Consider the following 20,876-nt stretch of genomic DNA (forward strand, 5'->3'; position numbering starts at 1 on the left):
CGGACCATGAGGTGGCGCTCTAGGGTCCCAGCACTGCCAGTATAACGGCTAAGGGCGTAGAGGAAGTGCGAGTCCGAGGCATAGACGTAGAAGAAGAACGGGTCCGAGCCAAGAAGGTAATATAGAGGTAAAATGGCGACGGGTGCCATTTCCATAGAGAGTAAAAAATTATCCGAATTGAGAGTTGTTGATCTTAAGTCGGAGCTAAAGCGAAGGGGTTTGGACACGTCTGGCGTCAAGAGCATTCTTCTTTCGAGACTAAGACAGGTAAGTTACAATTTAATCGGTGTAGGAAAACGTAGTGTACCTGGACATCCAATGCAGAAATGCTAAAGCTAATCCTAATGCTATGAAACGTTAGCCGTTGCGGTAGGCCATCCAGATATATTTATTTAAGAAGACCTTTAAATTAGTACTGGATTAGTTCATGTTTGGTGCATAAAGCAAAGTTTCAAAGACACGATTGTGGGCCATAGAAACCACCGCTATAGTGACAGTCTGAGATGTATTTTTAAATCACTCCTCTGGGTAGGTGGATCAAAACATACGAGTTGCCAGGATGCTCTAGGTGGGATGTGCGTGCAGCACTGTATCGTAGCTGCAGCTCTTTTACGTGCATACATGTTTTTCCTAATAATGATGTGCAATATGCGTTTCATTAGGTATTTCCTACTTGTGTCCTTGTCCTAATACGTTCTATTTGCGGATGTGTGGTTTAGTATAATGCAACCTCATTGTTTTCTAATGAAAAATAAAGCCTGCGGTTATACGTGTATATGCATAACTGGTATTTACTGAGGAGTGTTTTATTACCATTCCCAGAGGTGTCGGGTTTAATTAAGCCAATGGGGGCCACGCACGCACATATATATATACATCTCCGATAAATGCACTACATTTACACATCTAGATAAATGTGAGCTTATTTGATGGGGTGTGTTATTTTCAAATTTCGGTTTACAATTTGCAGTAAAACAGCCTTATTTGACGACAGCAAGGTGCATTTCTGTGGCATAAAATGTTTTAATGATTGTTGTTATTCAAGTCTGATTATTCTTGTAGTTATCTACTGATAATGTACAAACAGTTACTTTTTTTAAGGCTCTTGAAGATGAAGGTGGTGACCAGGAAAATATTCAAATTCCGATTCCATTCGAAGCAACACCGAAGAAGGGTGGAAAAACTAAAGGTAATTTATTGGTGAGAAAGGTGTCCAAGGCAACATATATTCTTCCAAATGATGGTTTTCCAAATTCTTTTTTTGTTGTTTTATTTAACCTTTCAGGGAAAAAGCTGGATTCAGACACAGATGCCACAGGGGATGAGACATCTTTTAAGGTGACTATTGTCAATATATCCCTTCTTCTCTACAGGCCATCAGTAGTGACAACTACTGACTATAGTCAGTAACTATAACTATTTGACTATAACTATTTGACTATAGTCAAATGCCCTGTCTATTAAGTTTGCCTGTGTTTGTCTTTTTTCATATGCATTTCTAATTTAATATATGAAGCTTCCTGCATGGAAAGTTATCACTAGTTCCACTATTAAACTATTCATTCTTGATAGAAACATGGATTATGATCATGTCAGAAAGTGCTTTTCTTACAGGCACCAATCAACATTATTATTTATTTAGAAGAATGATAAATCCCAGTTGAACATTTGAGGGGGGGAAATGTCAAAATTGCAAAAATGTTATTTTCCCACACAATAACACACTTTTGCTGAGCCTTTGTGTTGACATATTCACATCTCAGTATTTTCTATTCTAGGAAAATGAAGAGTATGAATCAGAAAAGGGTATGTATTTTTACACATTAATGTAATAGTGGCACATTAGCAGGATGATTAAGTTCTGGTAGAATTCATGTTTTCTCTGCCATATGCCCACAAGTTACTGCAGTATTTTAGGCCAGAGTGCGATAAATTGAGCACCAAGGAGTGAAAATTATGAGAGATCATTTTACAGATCAGAACATACTTTTTGCGTGGTTGTTTCACAAGCTCATTAATGGTTGTGTGTTCCAATAACCCAAGTACCCAAATTACTGATAACTTGTTTTATCGGATTTCCAGTTGCCCCCTTTTTTTTTTTGCTTCATTCTCCTAAAAACCCCAAACTTAAAGATGACAGAGAAGCTGTTGTCTTCAACAAATCAGGATCAAGCCCATAATGGGTCGACACTTGTGCTGGATTTGACTGAACAGCTGTCTTGCATCGTGCAGGAATTCAACATTTTCATTACAAGTCACTCGGATGTAGCCAGTGAAATTGACCAAAATTTGGGTCAGTTGAAGACTATCGGGATGCAACTGAAAGGTCAACAGACTGCATACATGTCATCAAAGGCACCTATCAAACTGTACCCACACCCACTCGTAGGATGTGCTCAACTGAAGAAAACTTGACATTCATGCTTGGCCTGGGACTGACAACGACTGTTGTTACACACCGTTGTGTACACCTGGCTGGACAATTTGCACGTCGTGGGATTTAAACATGACAAGTGATTTTCAAGATGTTTTGAAATCTACAGCATGTGGACAATGATGGTTGGATAAACCCAGCTTTCCTTTGACTGATGAACAAGAGATGCTTACGGCCTCTTTCAGAAAGGTCAAAGACGAAGTGATGGTTTGTTCTCTTCATTTGGACTTTGGCACAAGACTGTCTGGAGAACTGCAACATTCTGGGAAGCACCTGGAACTGCACATTTCTGCATCGTGACTCCTCTAGTCTACACCTTCAAGAATTGAAGAGCGCCAAATCGTCCCCCATTTTCAGTGAAGATTGTGTGTTTTGTCTTCTTGTGGTGTCTGCACCCTTGATGACCATTAACACTGAATATGCTTTCTATTCTACTTTTTAGGTCAAGTAACAATCAACGTGTCATTGTTAAAAGTTGTTTTTGCCATGTTTATCCTCATTAAATCCCTCAGATGTAACTGATACAGATGATGGTACTCGTGAAAATTCTAAGCCAGCTCCATGTGAGGATGGCCTCTCTCAGCCAGAGGCTGAAGTTGAGGGGGATACACCAGAGCTGGATGCTGAGCCAGAGGCAGATGTCGGGGCTGAACCAGAGGCTGATGCCGAGGTTGAGCCAGAATTGGATGCCGAGGTTGAGCCAGATGCCGAGGTTGAGCCGGCCTTGGATACAGAGGCTGAGCCAGAGGAGGTTGAGCCGGATGGTGATGTCGAGCCGGAGGAGGCTGAGCTGGATGCCGATACCGAGCCGGAGGAGGCTGAGCTGGATGCCGATACCGAGCCAGAGGAGGCTGAGCTGGACGCCGAGCTGGACGCCGATGCCGAGCCGGAGGAGGCTGAGCTGGACGCCGATGCCGAGCCAGAGGAGGCTGAGCCGGACACCGATGCCGAGGCCGAAGCCATGAGTTCCTCAAAAGAGGCCGAGGACGACCACATATCTGTCATGATCCCAAATGAAGATGCCATTACCCTAGATGTTGATGGTGATGATCTTCTGGATACAGGTAAACATGTGAAACTTCCAGATTATGAGAAGTCCACTGATGAGCCAGAGGTTTCTGCTGAGATGGGGGCAGATGATGACATGAATGAGGAAGAGTCAGGGGCCCACAAAGATGAAGAATCCAGGGGTGAGCCCTCAAAGAAAGACGGCAGAGAGGCTTTGAAGACAGCAGAAATGGGAGATAAAGAAAAGGATTCTGGGAAGAAAGGCCCCTCGACCACAGGGGCATCAGGTCAAGCAAAGAGGTTTGTCATTCTATGTCAGTTCTTTGATTCTACTACAAAGTCCAGCACACTAAGAGCGACAGATTTTTTCCATAAGGAAAGTGTATTCCTGCAGTTTACCACCCTGATTTGTTTTCATGAAGTTGCTTAAATTCTGACGTAAACCAGGAGCTGAGAAAACCCCCCGTTTTGTTACTTTGGCCCTTCCAGCAGTATTAAAGCCTTTTCCAGTTTCTGCTCAAGACATGGTGAAAGAGCATTAGTCCCTGTGATGGTGGTTCCCCCTCCTCCTTTTTGCTCATTGAGTTGGAAGTTGAACAAACCTCAGAAGATTTCGTTGGTCCAGGGAATAAATTGGCTGACAACCCGACTCCTCTCACCTCAGGAAAAGCAATGAAGAATTTGAGTGTTTCAGATCTTCGCCTTGCCAACAGGATTTTTTTCTCCCAGAAAAAACCTCCGATCCACTGCATTTGTCGCGTCGTGTCCGGAGTTTTGCTAACCTTGACTGTGTTTCTTTTTATTTGTCCTTTTCAACCTTTGCTTTGCAGCTCTTCAAGAGACAGAGATTCAAGATCTACAAAAGATGAAAAGGGTATGTGTTGGTGATCAATTGCCATCTGGTGCAGAGCTTGTTTGACTCCCGTTGACCGTCGCGTGCGTACATTTGCTCAGGGGTCATAGGCGGCGGCGGTTCCTCTCGAAACGTGTGGGTGAGTGGCCTGTCTTCAAACACCAAAGCAGCTGCTCTGAAGAACCTGTTTGGCAAATATGGGAAGGTAAATGATACCTGCAGGTCAGTCAGTTTTTGCACGTCATCTCATGATGGTAGAAGGTAAAATGTGTTTTCTCTCAGGTTTTGAGTGCCAAGGTGGTAACGAACGCACGCAGTCCCGGTTCCAAGTGTTACGGCCTGGTGACCATGTCCTCCAGTGCAGATGTGACGCGCTGCATCTCCCACCTCGACTGTACCGAGCTCCACGGACAGAAGATATTTGTCGTAAGTTGCGTCTGGAAAGAATTCCATGGTTATTTATGAAAAGAGAAACATTTTTGTCTGAGTTTTCATTTGCGGAGCTGCTTTGGTGACAACAACACAAACAAACATACATGTTTGTGTTGTCTTTTCAGTCCATAAATGATCCATTCAAGAAAGAAGACTCGAAGAAGGAAGCTGAAGTGAAAACATCCTTCAACAAACCCAGTGATAAGCGCACTTCCACAGCAACTAAGATGACTAATAAGTGGGTGTTTGAAAATCTTGTAAAAAGTAGCCCCTCCCTCCATTTATTGTCCTAAAACATGCATCTCCCTTTCTTCCCTACACACAGAATAACGCTGGCTCACAAAAAGGAAGATAAACATTTGGAAAAGGACAAAGATTTATCAAACAAACAGGAGAGCAAGAGTGGGAAATCTGAATCTTCCACATCACCACCTCCAATGAAAGACGACAGAAAGCATGGAAGTAGGTTCACGTCCCCAATATATTATACAATTATATGTTGGGCTTTTTTCTTCTGTGTTCTTCTCAGTTTCACTGTTATTATCATCCTTTTCTCTTTTAGAGGCCAAAAGCCCAGGCAAGATGATGCCAATAAATGCTAGAAGAGATTCCTTGCTCAATATGAGACCTTTCAGAAGAGGAAGGTATTTTGATAAAGTAAGATGTTTTCTGTGTTTGTTTCATTTTGCTGTATTTACCAACTAGATATGAATGCATTTTGCCAGAAGATGAATATTAAAAATGAATTCTGACGGTCCTTTTTTCCAGCCTTTTGTCAATGTCGCCATACAGAGAAGACCAAAATGGCTGATCCCTCCAAAATGGTAGGGTATTATTGCTAGTAGCGTATCATTTTATCAGTTGCCTCTTTTAATACTTGTGTATCTCCTGCCTGTCTCAGTTTGAGATGATGAACAAGCAGCGTCCCTTTCCTCACAAAGGCGAGGACATCTTGCCATTTGAGAAGATGAAAGAGCAAAGAATGCGCGAGCGGATGGAGCGCGTCCGTCGAGCCGCAGAAATCCGCAGGTAGCGTAGACGTGTGCTCGTACATGTGAGAGGGGTTGAAGCGCGGCATGCGGAAGTCTTTGCAGGGGGTTTTACTTTCCGTTTGTCTCCCTCAAGGCGACGGGAAATAACCGAACGTGAACGGCGGGAGCGCGAAGAACGGGAGAACCTCCTCCGGGAGCGCCAGAGACTTGAGATGGAGAGACAGAAGCTGGAACGGGAGCGTTTGGAGAGGGAGAGGCTTGAGAGAGAGAGGGTCCGAATAGAGCAGGTGCTGTGACGCTCAGAACAGGGTTGTGTTGGACAGACGTTCCATAACTGTAAATGTTTTAGCTGATTCATACATGCCAATGTTAAAGGTCATGATATTTTCCAGGAACGGCGAAAAGAGGCTGAGCGCATATTACGTGAGCGTGAGGAGCTGCGGAGGCAGCAGGAGCAACTTCGCTATGAGCAGGAAAAGAGAAACCACCTTAAACGAGGCCGTGAAATGGAGCACGGGTATGAGTTTAAAGAAAGTGCAATGCAAATTCACCCGTTTCACATTCTAACGTGGTGGCGTTTAAAGCTTCCCTCTGGATTGAGACGTGTTGTGTATTTGACGGATTAGACGAAGAGATGATCCCTATTGGAACGGCAACAAGAAGATCCAGTCGGTCACCGACGTCCGAATGCATCAAGGCAGCAACTACAGTAGACAGCAGCGGTTTTCCAGTTTCAATCCCAGGGAGAGGGGTCGCTTTCCAGCAGCCACGTCGGAGCAGCCCAACACGTATGACAGGTAAATAATTTGGCTGATTCGAGCTGCCGAAGGAGGCGGCAGGCAGAATACATGCACTAAATGATGGCAAGCCAGTAGCAGCTGGTTTCCTCTTTACTGGAATATAAATGAGATGGTTATTTAAGATGTGAAGATTTTAAGTTCATTATGAACAAACCTTTAATCTCGAGCTGCTCTTCACGTTGCTGCCACACGGTGGCGCTGTAGCACCGTTTTCCGCTCAAACGAGCCGCTGTCACAGCAGGGGGTCTTTCACCATGATTACCCCTGGAAATTGCTGGGTTTTAACCTCCATATTTAAAGTGGTCCGCTCAGATGGTTTTAAATGACCACTGTGCATAAAATGGCTGTAGTTTTTGAATAATCAATAACTGGGGAGTTATTTTCCATCATCCAAACAAGTTTTGACAAATAATGTGTAGTTTTGGTGGTGCGGTGAGATGTTTCCAGTAACGAGTCTGTGTTCTTGGCTTAAATGTTTGTTTTTTAGTCTAATTTGGGTTTCTAATTTTATTGACCTCATTCAAACCTCTTTAGACGGAACCGGTTTGACGGCGAGCCAGATGAGAAGAAACGGCGCCCTGCTCCCCACAGAGACAATCCTGGCTTCGAGCGCTACCCAAAGAATTTTGAATCGGTCCGGAGAACCGAGCCGCCTCATTCTTCCCGGGCTGAACTCCACGACACAGACCGCCGAGACAGGGAGGAGAGACGGCCCGTCCCCGTACACGAACGCCACATGGGAGCCAGATCCACGATGCCGAGCATGTCGAACCGTCGCTCGTCTCGGGACGGAGAGCCCGGCTGGAAGAACGAGGGCGGCATGAACGCAAGCAAGGGAGAGATCCGGTAAACTGGCACAGTTCTAGCACAGTTCCTCGCCCCCCCCCCCCCCCCCCCCCGAACACGAGCGCTTACGTCTCTTCTCTTAACGCTGGGTCGAGCAGAGGACCGATGCGCATGCGCACGGAACGATCGGGCCGAGATGGTCCGGGCCCCTCGGTGAGAGGAGGCCCCTCCAGCAGCCGCGGGAGGAGCAGCTTCAGCGAACGCGATGGAAAATCCATGACGATCAACAATCAGGTCAGCATTTTTAACGCCTAGAACTTGGGATTCGCCGTCTTTAGTGGCTAAAGCCTCCTCCGTCTCCACAGCCGTTCACCTCCGGTCGGCAAGTGGTGGTGGAGCGTCACAGCAGGGAGTCGGGACTGAGGAAAGAGTGGCAGGGTGGCTCCAACAGCCAGGAGAGAGCCTTCCCTGACAACCGCAGGATGGAAAGCCGGGGCAGCTTGATGGGGTCCTCCAGGTACAGCAGGTTTAGACCCTAAAGCCTCGGAGGAAGAGCTCTGTGACGCCGGCTACAGGCTGTCCCTTTTCTCTCCGCAGTCACTCCTCGTCCGGACTCAACAGAATTGTACAGATCACCAGCAACTCCATTCCCAGTGGTGGCAGCACAGGCGGGTTCAAGTCCTACAAAGGAACGCCGCGGCAGTTCTAGCGGCAGCCTCCTTTTTGTAAAATGTTTCTGAACTCTTTATTTTTAGGATAATATTTTAAGTGGTACATTTAAAACCAGGCGGTTCCCTGACTCCGTTTTATTTTGTATAGTGTTTACCCGGGTGTGGGTTCCAGACGGTCGTGCTGTCGCCGTTAACCGACCTCGTGCACACGTGTTGCTTCAGTTTAAGAGACCGTCATTGTACAGCCGCGGGGCTTCGTAGCGCCTTCTCAAACACCGTCTCCTGAGTGTTGTATGTACATTTTTTTTATAGCATACTGGCGTTGTTTTCCGGTGTAACTGTTATTTTAGTGTTATTTAGTTGAGTGCGATGGCCGTCGTTCACTAATTTAGAGGTTTCTCTGAGGAAACGAGGGCCGCAGGACTGGTTTTTTTTTTTAGTTTTGTTTTTCAAAGCTCAGTGTGGTCGTCCTGATCCGTCAAACGTCATGACCGACTCGCCTTGCACTGCAAATGTCTGCTCACAGGTCGCGTGCAGACCAGCCCACCACATACAACTGCTGGGGGGGGGGGGGGTCAGCCCAGCGCCGGTGTTTTCTGGTGGCAGGCAGTCGGGTAATGACTTGAATTCTCACCGTCTGGGTTTCTACAATAAACACACATTTTCCTGTGTGGACTTGAGCAACGTTTGTGGCTTCATTTGACAGAAAAATGGCACATTGGAATGAAACTCATTTAAGGTCTACAAGTTTTTAATCTCATGCATTGGAAGCGCACATCTGCACGTGCACATTAGGTGTCCCACTCATATGATGGGACAGACCGTGCCAGGAGCCTCGGCTGTTCCAGGTCTCCGCCCTGCTCGCCGCCCTGCTCCCCGCCCACCAGGTTCATCCCTCTTCTACACAGGAGACGTGATTGGCGTCACCCGTCGGACTCGTCGGCTCCCCGTTCGGTTTTCCACCCGCCGTCCTCCGGATGTGACATAAATCGACGTTCATTTGTTGATCCCGCTGACATTTCTGCTCCAAAGGAGCCGAACCGCTCGGTGGCGTCCAGTCGGTGACCTTTCGATAACCCCTAAATGTCAGTTCCCTTGTACAATCTTAAATCAGCTTAAATCGCCCATCGTAAAGTTACAGACAACAAGGCCAAGTGTTGATTTCAGTCTTTTATTATCCTGGTACTTGAAATCAGGTTGAATGTCCCTCATCTATAAGGCATTTTGTTTTTTATAACCACATACATGTGTGACTGTAATGAGAAAGGCTACATACATTATTTGGTCATTAATGCAAATAGATGAAACAAATAAGTAACCGCTTGTGTTCACACACTCACGTGCACGCACACGCACTCTACTTTTGCTACGGTCAAACGAACAGAATGGGCAGCACGTTAAGAAGCGTATGTTTTTCATCCCGCGCGTCAGTTCACGCTGCACATGCACCGAATAAATCTGGGAGTTTGGACACATCCGGTTCAAGAAAAGGTGTCCGATCGTTCAGCACTGTGGATGTTTTCCGAGTGTCGTCAATCCTCCACGTCCCTCTGGAACGTATAGAGGCCATTAAAGGCGAAACTGTCCCAGCCTGTTTTTTGGTCGGTTGGTTTTTAAATGAGGTGAACCGAGGATGCACCTCTGCCAATCGCCTTCTCTGTAGCGTTCCATCGTTAGTGATCTGTGCTGTCTTATCTTCACGGTCGCCCTAACGACGCCATCGTTTCTAGCCAAAACCTTTAAGCAGCCCTTTCGTTCTTCTAGGCGTGAACAGGGGGAGGGGCTGGAGTTGGGGGGGAGACAGCACTCTTGCACAATTTCTGTTCTGTATAAAATGAGGTATGTTTCTCTTCTCTTAGTGCATATCCACGGTAACAGTGCAAAACCAATTACAACCACAACCTTGTCAAAACTCCGACTGTACAGTATTTACCCCAGCATCACTTTTACAAGGCATACAGGAAACAACCGAGACACCAAACGCACAATCGGTCCGGCCGGGAACCCAACAACAAAAATATCCAGAGCGTAAACGCGGGTGTTGATGGGAAGCAGGTACACGGGTGGCGTGTTTTCAATCACACAAACTCCGAAACACTTTCAACATCAAACAGCTTTGTGTGGATTCAGCTTCTTTTTTCTTTTTTTAATTCCACTGGAATGTCACCATTTCACTTTAGACTGAAATGAGGTAAAACCCACAGGGACAAAAAAAATAAATCACAATGTTGCCAGAAAGCACCCCCTCCAAAACTGTCCTGTCTCACCATCATCTTAATAGATGTGATTTAGCCAGGAAAACTGTCCCTGAACCCAGTGCTGATCCAGGGTGGAGGGTGCAATGAATCAAAGTGTCAGGTCCTTCAAGGATTAATCGCTGGGTTTAGTGTTCATGTGTGCAGATCATTTCAAAACACAACAGACTAGTGGTCACGAAACTACAGGTCAACTACGGGTCGAGACACTCCCGGAAACGTCCCGTCAGGAAAGCAGTGGTGAGGATGCAAAAACGCATGGATTGTCTCAGTTTGCTAACATGCATGTGTCCTTTTGTCCTGTTTAAATAATATAAGGCTTTAAAAAAAAAAGATACACGATGCTCATTATAAATGGTTCCCACTCACACCGAGGTTTGACCCAAGGCATCAATTGGAATGTACGGGGTCCCCAGGGTACAATAATGGCACAGACCCCGAGCTGAACTCCTTCTGAGGGTGTGTTAGCAACATATATACATTGTAGTTTTCCACTAAATGCTGCAGTAAAAGCAGAAAAATGCAAAGGTGACGCCACCAAAGAGCAGAACCAGGAAATAAATCCGCGCGGAGCTCTGATCTCCAATGGCCGTCTGCCGCATGTCACAGCACCAGTTCACAAATAACCTGACCCTCACAGTCTGGAGGAAGTCGACCGGTGGGTTGCTCAGCGTTTTGGCAGACAAACAAACAAACAAACAAACAAACCACAACAACAAACAAAACGGGGGAGATTGTGGTTCAGCCGAGTGCAGCTCCTCGGGAACGTCCCAGAAGAGACGGCCAATGAAAGCCCGTCCTGTACTGGACCCTCGAAGGTACGCTCTGAAAGGACGACCTGACACCAGAAATGTGGTCGTGTCACACACACGATCCCGATCCCGATGTGGTGGGATCACACACACGATCCCGATCTCGATGTGGTGGGATCACACACACGATCCCGATCTCGATGTGGTGGAATCACACACACGATCCCGATCCCGATGTGGTGGGATCACACACACGATCCCGGTTGTTCTCAGTTTGACCGTCGCTGCCCTGGTCAAAGCGAGTAAAAGCCATTAAATATCCAATATCTACCTACTGCAACATAAAGGTTTTGGCAACTTCCCAAACTAAAAACTTGTTAAATTCAAAAAAAAAAAAAAGTGTGAAAAATGAGTCGCGTGCCATCGTACACGTATAACACACACATTGAAATACAGCAGGAAACAAGGCTGCCAAACTCCGGTAAGGCAACTCTGAGCAGGTCGGCTGTCGCGGGCGTCGTTAGGTAGCTTCGGTATCTGGCAGCTATCTGGCATGAACGAACCCTTCAGTACATCGTGGTTTGGTGCAGGACACACAGAGTGTTTTGACTTCTAATCCCTCTTGGCTTACACTTACACACACACACACTCACACACACAGAAATCTGTTAAAACCATGTTCATTATCTGGCACTATCCAAGCCAGGAGAGAGCTGCAGCACATGAAGAAATCCCTCGACAACATAAGTGGTGCACATCTGCCCAGCATCGGCCATCGGGGGGGGGGGGGGGCACTGGGAGGGGGGCAGGGAGCCGCCGGAACGCCAAACTACAGCAGTTTGTGTTCCTCAGACTGTGGCGTGATTATTAATTCATTTGCTTTATGTGTTTCTTCAGGACCCGACGCTTCCATTACGTAACCGGGTGTTACGCAATGACTTCGTAAATCCTGTAAAAAGCTACTTTTTGCACGTCTCCGATAAAATGTGATTCTTGGCCTCTCGGCTCAAACCAGACGAGCGCGTCTGGCCGTCTAAGTCTTCGGATGCCCAACGAGCTTAAACATTAAACGGAAATAAAAGGAGTGACGACTTTTGGAAGCAGGTTGAGGGTGACGTTTGGCTCCTCGGGTTCTTTCCTTCCTTTCTTCCTTCCTTTTTTTTTTTTCTTTTTTCCTGTTGCTACAAAACAGACGTCCGAATAGACTCGAGCCCACATCACAAATATAGTGCACTGTGCGACAGGTAACAAAGTTTGGCTGACTCTGAAAGGGTAGTTGTTGTTGTTGTCGTAGAAGAAGTGTCCCAGCCTCTGATGTCCATGTTCCACTGAGGATAGATGATGTCAGGCACCAGTGGTTTGGGAACAGCAGATCCCCCGTCAGTGTCGTGGCGCCTCCGCTCTCTCCATCCCTCGTGTGTCATCGGGTGGCGTTGGCCCGGTCCATGGAGGGGAACATCGTCCCCGTTCTCAAAGATAAGCAAATGCACAACACACTCACTCACCCGGGCGCGCCGTCCGTTACAAAATAACGCATTTGTCTTTCTCCTTCGGTTCTTTCTTGGCCTTGCGCTCGCCGCTGTAGGACTGTTTCCCCGGGCTGGCCGTGGCTCTGGGTCCCGCCGCCGTCCCGCCGCCGTCCCCCGCTCCGCCTGCTGCGCCTCCGTCTGTCTCAACCCTCTCAGAAGGCTCCTCCTGTCCCTGCTGGACACGGGACAGAAGGACGGAGGAGCATGAACTCACATACACTGAGAGCTCTGATTAAACTGCCTGGAGAGGTCATGATTACGTCTAATTAACCAAACAGTTCCTTTGCACTCATTTATCAGCAATCAAGGAGACGCTGAGCTGGGAAAGGTGGCTGGAGGTCCCCCTCATCCTGCCCGGACCCGTCTGAGAGCATGATGCTGCCAGGGGATCTTTCCTGCTCGCTTCTTTGCTCCATTTTCCAGATGTTTAAAGCACAAACAGAATGAACCCTGATTAATAATAAAGGCCGCATGGGTGTTTCACCACTAAAGCATTCTGGGTAATCTGAAATGTCCTAACGGCTATTTTTTTTCCCCCTGATAACTTTTGTCCGATTAACTTGGGTGGAAACGGACCAAGGTTTGTTCCTAAAATGTTGCTAAAACAAAAGCAGGGTAGATTCAGGATTTCTTGCCTCCCTCTCCTCTCACCTGTGCCGCCTGCTCCTGCTCCTGCTCCTGGTAGTACTGGGAAGCTCGTCGGTCCTCCTCCTCCTGGAGCTTTTTAGCCAGTTCTAGATCGCTGATGCCCTCGGGCAGCTGCTCCCACTGAAGGTCCTGGCTCTGCTGCTCCTGCTGTAGCGACAGCGCCATGAGATAGTCCTGAGACCCAAAAAGAAAGGCAGAGGGGCTCGATGAATTAAGGGCACGGCCGTCGTCCTGAGGCTGGAACACGGACGGATAATTCTACATCTCCTCGCTCCAGTTTTAATTACAGAAATAAAACAGATTTTTGTCCAGATTTCTTGTAAACGGTGCCCTGTTTACGTTGATGCACTACGCGCTTCTTTATTGCGCGTGCTTTGTTGCGCTTTGCTTATGTAACTGTCCGTTTTCCTCAGTTCTTCCATGAATTAATTATAAGTTTAGAAAATTCTCTGAAAAACGACCTTATAGCTGAGGCCCACTGGGCCAGAGTGTGTATGGCTAATAAAAAAAGGAATAGCTCTTGTCTCTGTGGGAGCGTGGCAGCTAATTTGTCAGCAGGCTCCATTTCAGCGCTGTGCTGTTCAAGCAAAGAGCACAAATCTGGGAAGCAAACTGCCCAGGGGACATCATCCCGTTGACCGGGGTCGCCGTGGAGACTTTGGCCTGCAGGGAAGCATGGCCGGGTTGGTCCTTTAGAACCACGTCGCGTAATTTTCAGGCTCTGAGAGTCTCCTCCAAGCAGATCTTGAAGCAAACAGAATTTATTTTTATATCTGATTCCATCTCGTTGTGTTTGGGATGATTTTATCCTGACTTCTGATACGCTCTCTCTCGGGTTTTTCCTCGAGCTGCTCGAAAGCAACTTCGAAGCTGCCTTGATGCAGTGAAAGTTGACAGAGCTAGCGTAGCATTTTAACCTGATCTATCTGATCCTGTTGGCCTCGGTACACAGTCTCTGGATCAGAAGGAGGCCGCAGCCGGAACTCAGAATCGCAGAAGTTTCCGTCTCCGTCCACATTATGCAGGCTTTCCCAGACCACTTTCTCCTCCGTCAGGAAACCTTGGTCTGTGACCAGGAGGTACAGCTGACCCTAAAACAAAAACCACGACACGTTATGTGCGGCCGCCCTCCAGTCGTATGAGTCTGGGTTAGGGTTACAAGCGACATGTCCAGCTTTGTTTACACTGGCAAACACAGAATATATCCAACCTTAAACTCAGCGGATTTCACTTCCGCTTCTGTGGGTAACAGGAAGAGTTGGAAAAGGCTGGAGAGATGTGGAGGAAGGCCCACAGAAACACTATCCAGATGTGTATATACTCATTTAATACGACTGCACTGTCTGACAGCACAAAAACCACCTCTTTTTTTTTAATAATAAGGAATTTTAAACGATTTTTAAACAAGAAAGTTTAAGGGGAAAAGTAATGCACATGCTTTTTAATGGAAAAATAATAGACAAGTTATTATATGATATTTGCATCACAGCTCACACATGTTCAGTCTTTTTGGGATTGAAACGGGAGCTCTGCTCATACTTACAAATCTTTAGACAATCACCTAATGAGCATTTATCAAACTCAAGTAATGGACTCTTTTAGTTCACTTTAAATGCCCAGCGGGGCCGTGGCAACTTGTTTTATTGACATTTGTATTTGTGTTTGGGTGTAAGTGCGTCGAGCGAGACAGTCTCCCGTCATTATCGGCGTTTACCTTGAACTTGATCATGGTGCTGAAGTGGTTGTTCCTAAAAAAGACGCAGAGTTCTCCCTCCTGCACCGTCGAGGTGAGCTCACATAAGCCGTGGTACGTCAGCTGAGTGGCTGTGCTGTTCAGGAACTGCTCCGCCATGATGCCTGACACCAGAGAAAAGTCAGGGATTAAACCCCCGAGTGACTGAGAGGGATCAAACACGGGGCTTCATTTTAAATCCCTTAGTTTCTGCTTACAGCCCATATTTTGGGCAGAGTTACAAAAAAAAAACCCAAAAACTTTAATTACTATGTTTATTCTGATAAAATGCAAGGTGGGGCTTCACTATGAGTCACACACACAGACACACACACAGACACACACACGCGCTGACAAATGAAGCAACCTGTTCTGACTCAGCAGTCAGCTATTGGTCAGTCAGCTATGCTGAAAACCTGTTATTTCTGTAGAATTCTTTTACACACAACAGTGGCGGCTGTGATTACTCGGTGTTGACCGAGTAACAGCTGGAAAGAGACGCGGTAATCTGTCATTTCTGAAATAGACAATCGACCCTGCGACGAACCAAGGAAAGAAGTTGCAAGAGATGAAGCAATAACGCACCCTTCATGGATATTTTCTATGCTCCAAATGCAGAAACACAACAAAATAGAAGACGTTCCAGTAATTTGTGCCACAGTTGCAGCCCCGGTGCTGCTGGCTGGGCTGACAGAGTCACCGTATTATTAGCTGAGAATTTACCCCCAGCTGCTACTGGAAGAAAAGTAAGAAGATGGAATGTGCACATCCACACATACATCCTGGTTTTAGTTCCACTTCCTCAGTCCAGGACGCCTGAGTCGTGCCATGAATAGGCCCAACACCAGTTTTACTAATGTAAAGATGTGAAATCAAAGACGAGATGAGCCCAGAGGGGGGCGTGGCGCTCACCTTCCCCTGCCAGCTCGCTGTTGTCGGACTGCTTGCAGGAAATGATCTTCTCCACCAGCTGGTTGTAGCTGCAGTTGCCCACCGCCTTGACGATGTCTCGCATCTGGAAACACGTGCAGAAATGGTGGGAACGGGAGGTAAAACTCTGAAATCAAGGGGTTTTTTCCTGCTACAATATCAAGAAAATCGGTGAAGTTGGGTCAGAACTGGGAGATGCTAGAATATTCCATCCGACGTGATGAAAGCCACTGAAATGTGTGGATCAGAGAAGGACCTCACCTGGGGGTCGACCAGCCAGCCATGGTAGAGAGGGATGTCCAGCAGATCGAACACGATGCATTCCGGGGTGTACTCGAAGACTCGCACCCCCGTGAACTTCACGTTCACATCCAGACCCGTCTGCAACTTGTGCAGCACCGCCATGGCGTCGCTCATGTTCTAGAACACAAAGAGAACCGTCCGGACGTGCTTGTAAAGACCCGCGATACGTGACGCGAAGAGCGCGCCGTGAATTCGAAGTTGCAACGTCCCATCGAGCCGCGAGCCCGTCCTGTACCGGCGGCTTAATTTGCTACATTATTCTTGGCTTGTCTGCACACGTCAGCATGGCAGCAGCTATCAGGGATCGATTTTTCACCCTCGACAAGAAACAATTAGCTGCACTTGTTCCTGTTCGATACACAAACTACCTCGGTGCTTTTGTTCACGGATGCATACGTCCTTTATGGGCAAATCACTCCGAATGAACAGCAATTGTCTTAACTGCATTTATACTGAGTATTTATAATCATTTTAAATAGCGAGTATAAAATTCTTCCAAATTTTTATGGCAACAAAACATTATTTACTGGCCTTTTGTCTTGAAAGCAAAACACATGGACTGATGTGTTCTTTGTGTCGCTACACAGTGAAACCGTGTGAAACCTTTAGGGGAAGGTGCTTTCTCATTGGAGACACGACTGTGTCACAGGAAGGCACACCTGAGGAGCGCAGGAAGTGGGGGCTGAGGAGCGCAGGAAGTGGGGGCTGAGAGCAGTGCTTCCCAGCTGGCTGGAAACCTGCGCTGCCATTTAACTCCGGGGTCACCACACACATCACAGCTGAGCCCCGCGCAGCTACCGTGACGCTGTAGCTCCAAACATCTGGCCCAGGCAAATGCCAGCGCCAGGAAAGCAGATTAGTTTTCATACAGCAGAAGCTAAACCTGAGCAACAAGACTCTTCACAAACACGAATATCGGAGGGTCACCTAAAATATAGATATTTCCTGTGATGCATTAAATTACTCCCGCACGGTCCAACATTGGTGCATTCATTAGATCCAAGCAGTCTCCTCAGCAAATGGGCTTCTTCCCCATTGCTGATCTGTTGGAAACATCACCAGCGCATCGTTCTTTATTATTATGGGGTGGGGAGGGAGGGGATTAGGATTAGCAGAGACGAGTAATGGACCACATCTGTTACTCTAAGGCAGCAGGCTCAGAGCAGATGAGTGCTGGGACATCAGATGATCAGCGCTGCATCCATGGACGTAAATCCAGTCTCGGTGTGTTTTTACGATTCAAATCTTCCAACGCCTGTCACATTTTCTAAAGATAGACCCTATAAACACCCATCTCTGGTCTCCAAAGCTGCACCTGACTGGAGGTTCAGTGTGCAGATGGCACCATTCAAACATGCTACTGACAACACGCCCCCCCCCCCCCCCCCCCCTCCTCAAATGAATAAAGAGAGAGTCAAAGAGCTCCACGCATCCCTAAAATCATTCTAAATATGACATCGTTATATATTTGATCTGACATTTACATGGACGGGTTCTCATCATATATTTATGGTTTCGGCTTGCAGAAACACACATATAATATTTGAAAGGGTCTACGTGAGGCGTCCTTGCTGCTACTGTCATGAACTCTCCTGTGTTGAGCAGAGACAGACGAGGCACAGCCAAACTACCCTTCCCCAGCTCCTCTGGGTAAATATTTAACAATGGCGAAAGAGCTGCCGTGAAACTGCTGTTTTAATCCTCATATAATCCTGCGACAGACGATGTTGGTTTTTTTTTATGAATTTATTTGTGGAACCACCCCGAGGGGTTCAAATTCTGGGTGATGGCGGCTGCATTTTCTAACGAGCCAGTAAAGTGGAATGATGACTCTCTAAAGAAGTGGCCACCCTCTGTTTTCCAGACATAAACACATTTCAGACTCTCTCTGCCTCCCTCATGGTTTCCTATCCCATCATCCCAGAGGCATAAAAAAATGTGTCAACCACAGGACGTGGACATGAGGAAACCCACATGTGGGAGACGTCCCAGGACAGGGTCTGGGCCTGGACTACAAGAATAACTGCAACACAAATGCCTCACCACTCCCTAACGCCGGCTCTGCGCGCCGAGGACGCCACTGATTTATTTAACATGGTCGTTTTCAGCTCAGTCTAATTTTAGTCACAAGGATCCTGTGTAAAGTGTGTTTTCGCCTCCATGAATGAAGTGTGACTTCAAACCATTGGCAGATGCGTTGGTGCCCTGCAGAAGGAATAGAGGCAAGGCCTCTCCTGTGCCGCTGGCGAGCTGGAGAAGAAGCTGAAGATCCACAGCTCCATCAAAGTCTGTCTCATGGTGAGCCGCACATGCAGGGCGCAGAAATAGCTGGGAGCTGAAGCCAGCCAAGCGTCTCTAACCATCCACAGCCATGTGAAACAACATCATCTGACACTCCCGACCCCTGTTGTTCCCTGGACCTTGCAAGATGCGTCTTATATAACCTATGGAGGGTGGAACAGGCCGGGCCGCTGTTTTATGCGGTTAGCAATCGATTTGGGAGTTATTCCTCCGTTGTGGATTATCCTTCAACTTAATCTGGTACTGCAGTGCAAACGGGGTAAAACCATGGCGCTGACGAGGCCTCTGAACAGACCCTTCAGAGCAGTCTCCAACGATCCCGTGCTTTTTAGAGCTGCTGCATTCACTGAAGCAAAAACAACGTTTGCTTAGCAATGATAATAATCTGCAGCGAGTATGCAAGAGTTACCTGCTCATAGTTTAGCCGCTGAGCCTCCGATATCTCTTTGGGTTTGGTCTCCAGGATGTAGTCTCCTGCAGTGTGACACGAGCAAAGAGCAGTTAGCAAAGCAATCAATAGCGCCGCATCGATCCAAACAGTTAAGGAGGCTGTACAGGCGCTGACGAATCTTTTGAGTTGTTCTAAGTAGCCACGGGGAGGATTCTGCAAAGGCCTGATACTCTCACATTAAAATGAGTTCCTATTCTGAACTCACTGGAAGCTTCGATATCTCGGCATCGCAGCAGGACAGTAGCATTTACTCTGAAAAATCCAGCTCATTTCTTTCCAAATAAGATGGTGAACGAGAATGTTCATTTGCCGGTTTCTGCTCATTTATGCGCTATGAATAATGAGGATTAGTTCAGCGAAGCAAAACTCAAATGCGTCCCGTCTATGGTTTATGTCCCTGGTTAAGGGACACTGTGCGATGCGCTTTAGCCCTTTAGCCATGGTGGCACTGTAACAGACCCAACTGTGTTGGATCTGACTGTATTAAGAGCTGATATGAAAGCGTTTTCAGCAATCAGCAAATGGACTCGTGGGCAACATGCAGGTCCGAGTCTGCAAAGGCAGCCAAACACAAAACTGGGTTTTTTTTTTTTGTTCCTCCTCAATTCCATCAATGCTGTAAGATGAATTTGCCATCGTGTAAAATGTGTCAGGACGTTAACCCTCACCGAGGTACTCCATCAGCTGCTCAGCGGTGATTATTTCCATCATGGGGGGCATCTTCACCTGCGGCAGAGACACATCAGATCACACATCTACAGGAAACGAGGACCAGCCCCGACCGAACCGAAGCCCGGGCAGGTTTCCATCAACCTGCTGCCGTCAGTTCTGCATGTTGTTGTAATCACTAACTCCTCAGAGGTCAAGGCTAAGAAATACAGGCTAGAACTCAGTTTCCATTGATCTGCACCCATCTCTACCTTCCAAGCAAGCAGGAGAACATTCATGATTGCCAGTAATGGACAGGGGCCGTTCTCGTTCTGGGTGATGATCGGTGTGTTCTCCTCCCTCCACTTGATCCATTTAATGTGGTATATGGACTGGCCGGCCGCCCGGTCCTTCACACACGGAGGCTTTGAGTCGTCGGCCCCATACTCGCTCTGCAGGGCCAGGGCCAGTCCTCGGTCCTCCAGTCCCTCGCTGTTTAAGTCGGAGCTGGGACACGAATTGAGGTTTGAGAAGGACTCGAGTGAATCTATGCTCCGCGACTCCCCGCCGAGGCTGGGCTCGGGGTCACTCCCACTCGCCAACCCCTCGGACAAGGTGTGCTCCGGCCCCGTCTTGACGTTCTCCGCGATGGAACTGTTCGTGCACAGATGCGACGGTTTGTCAAGTTTGGTCGCTTCACTTTCCGCACAACTAAACCCCTCCGTCTTCGCCCCAGAGGTGCCCGCAGCCAGAGTTGTCGAGGCACCGTCGCCTTTGTTGTTGACCAACTTTGAGGCACCACCCTCGCTGTCTCCTGCACCCAGCACCGAGTCATGCCCCATCCCGTTATTGACCTGATCCTCGCACCCCGACCGCGATTCGCTCTCCGCGTTCTTCAGCTTCTCATCCCGCACAGGCGGGACTTCGATGACTTCTGGCACTTGGGATTTTCCTGCACTGGAATTGACATTAAGGGCTGCCGGAGCGCCAACATTTGTTGTGCTCTTGTTACAACTATCGCCAACCAAAGTATTGAGAGGAGCCTCACTGTTCTTGCATTTCTCGGCCGTCGCTTTCACTCCGCCGACATCGCCCATCTCTCCGCCAATCGTGGCGCACAGAGCGCCGCCGTCGTTTTCTCGATGCAGAGTTGCATTATTCTCCATTTCGACCTAAAGACTGTCGACAGATTTTAGCTAAATTGCAGTAGCAGCTTCTGTCCGAAAGACGCCATGACAACTCTGCGAGTGACGTCACCAGAGTGGAGGCCGAGCAAGGGGGCGGAAGAACACCGACAAGCCGGTGATGCGTTCGCGTTAGCTCGTATTTCTTACAACTTTCAGAGACACAA

General features: G+C 47.6%; 2 protein-coding genes across 5 annotated transcripts; one reads left to right on the top strand and one right to left on the bottom strand.

Annotated features, from left to right (window-relative positions):
- The first annotated feature begins 77 nt into the window (after positions 1-77).
- On the top strand, positions 78-8,656 carry sltm (SAFB-like, transcription modulator). Its single transcript, XM_057025693.1, is given in 20 exon segments — positions 78-267; positions 1,102-1,189; positions 1,286-1,338; positions 1,779-1,806; positions 2,947-3,742; positions 4,273-4,316; positions 4,397-4,500; positions 4,578-4,721; positions 4,853-4,965; positions 5,053-5,189; positions 5,290-5,384; positions 5,496-5,573; positions 5,629-5,756; positions 5,853-6,006; positions 6,112-6,236; positions 6,346-6,516; positions 7,054-7,365; positions 7,464-7,599; positions 7,671-7,822; positions 7,903-8,656. Coding segments are annotated over 20 exon segments (3,105 nt in total). The 5' UTR covers positions 78-132; the 3' UTR covers positions 8,015-8,656.
- Positions 8,657-9,133: 477 nt separating this feature from the next.
- Positions 9,134-20,797, bottom strand: mindy2 (MINDY lysine 48 deubiquitinase 2). Of its 4 annotated transcripts, none has more exons than XM_057025685.1 (9): positions 19,798-20,797; positions 19,546-19,603; positions 18,836-18,900; positions 16,084-16,242; positions 15,805-15,907; positions 14,875-15,017; positions 14,078-14,251; positions 13,164-13,334; positions 9,134-12,684 (listed from the first exon to the last, which is right to left on the bottom strand). In XM_057025685.1, the coding sequence occupies exons 1-9, from the start codon at positions 20,689-20,691 to the stop codon at positions 12,505-12,507; spliced, it is 1,947 nt and encodes a 648-aa protein (XP_056881665.1). In that variant the 5' UTR covers positions 20,692-20,797; the 3' UTR covers positions 9,134-12,504. The 4 variants fall into 4 exon arrangements, 3 of the variants coding, with proteins under 3 accessions (XP_056881665.1, XP_056881664.1, XP_056881666.1); XM_057025684.1 differs by having other exon boundaries at positions 9,134-12,687; positions 19,798-20,796; XM_057025686.1 differs by lacking the exon at positions 9,134-12,684 and adding an exon at positions 12,736-12,917.
- Between the last annotated feature and the right edge of the window lie 79 nt (positions 20,798-20,876).

The sequence above is a fragment of the Takifugu flavidus genome, chromosome 2 (genome assembly GCF_003711565.1).
Source record: "Takifugu flavidus isolate HTHZ2018 chromosome 2, ASM371156v2, whole genome shotgun sequence".
NCBI classification, from domain to species: Eukaryota; Metazoa; Chordata; class Actinopteri; order Tetraodontiformes; family Tetraodontidae; genus Takifugu; species Takifugu flavidus.

Excerpts from the sequence above, each read along its gene's own strand:
- mindy2 (XM_057025684.1), bottom strand. The coding sequence starts at position 20,691 with ATGGAGAATAATGCAACTCTGCATCGAGAAAACGACGGCGGCGCTCTG. Across the intron at positions 14,252-14,874 it reads GCACCATGATCAAGTTCAAG|GGTCAGCTGTACCTCCTGGT; the intron begins GTAAACGCCGAT and ends TTTTTGTTTTAG. Across the intron at positions 12,688-13,163 it reads AGCAGGAGCAGGCGGCACAG|CAGGGACAGGAGGAGCCTTC; the intron begins GTGAGAGGAGAG and ends TCCCGTGTCCAG.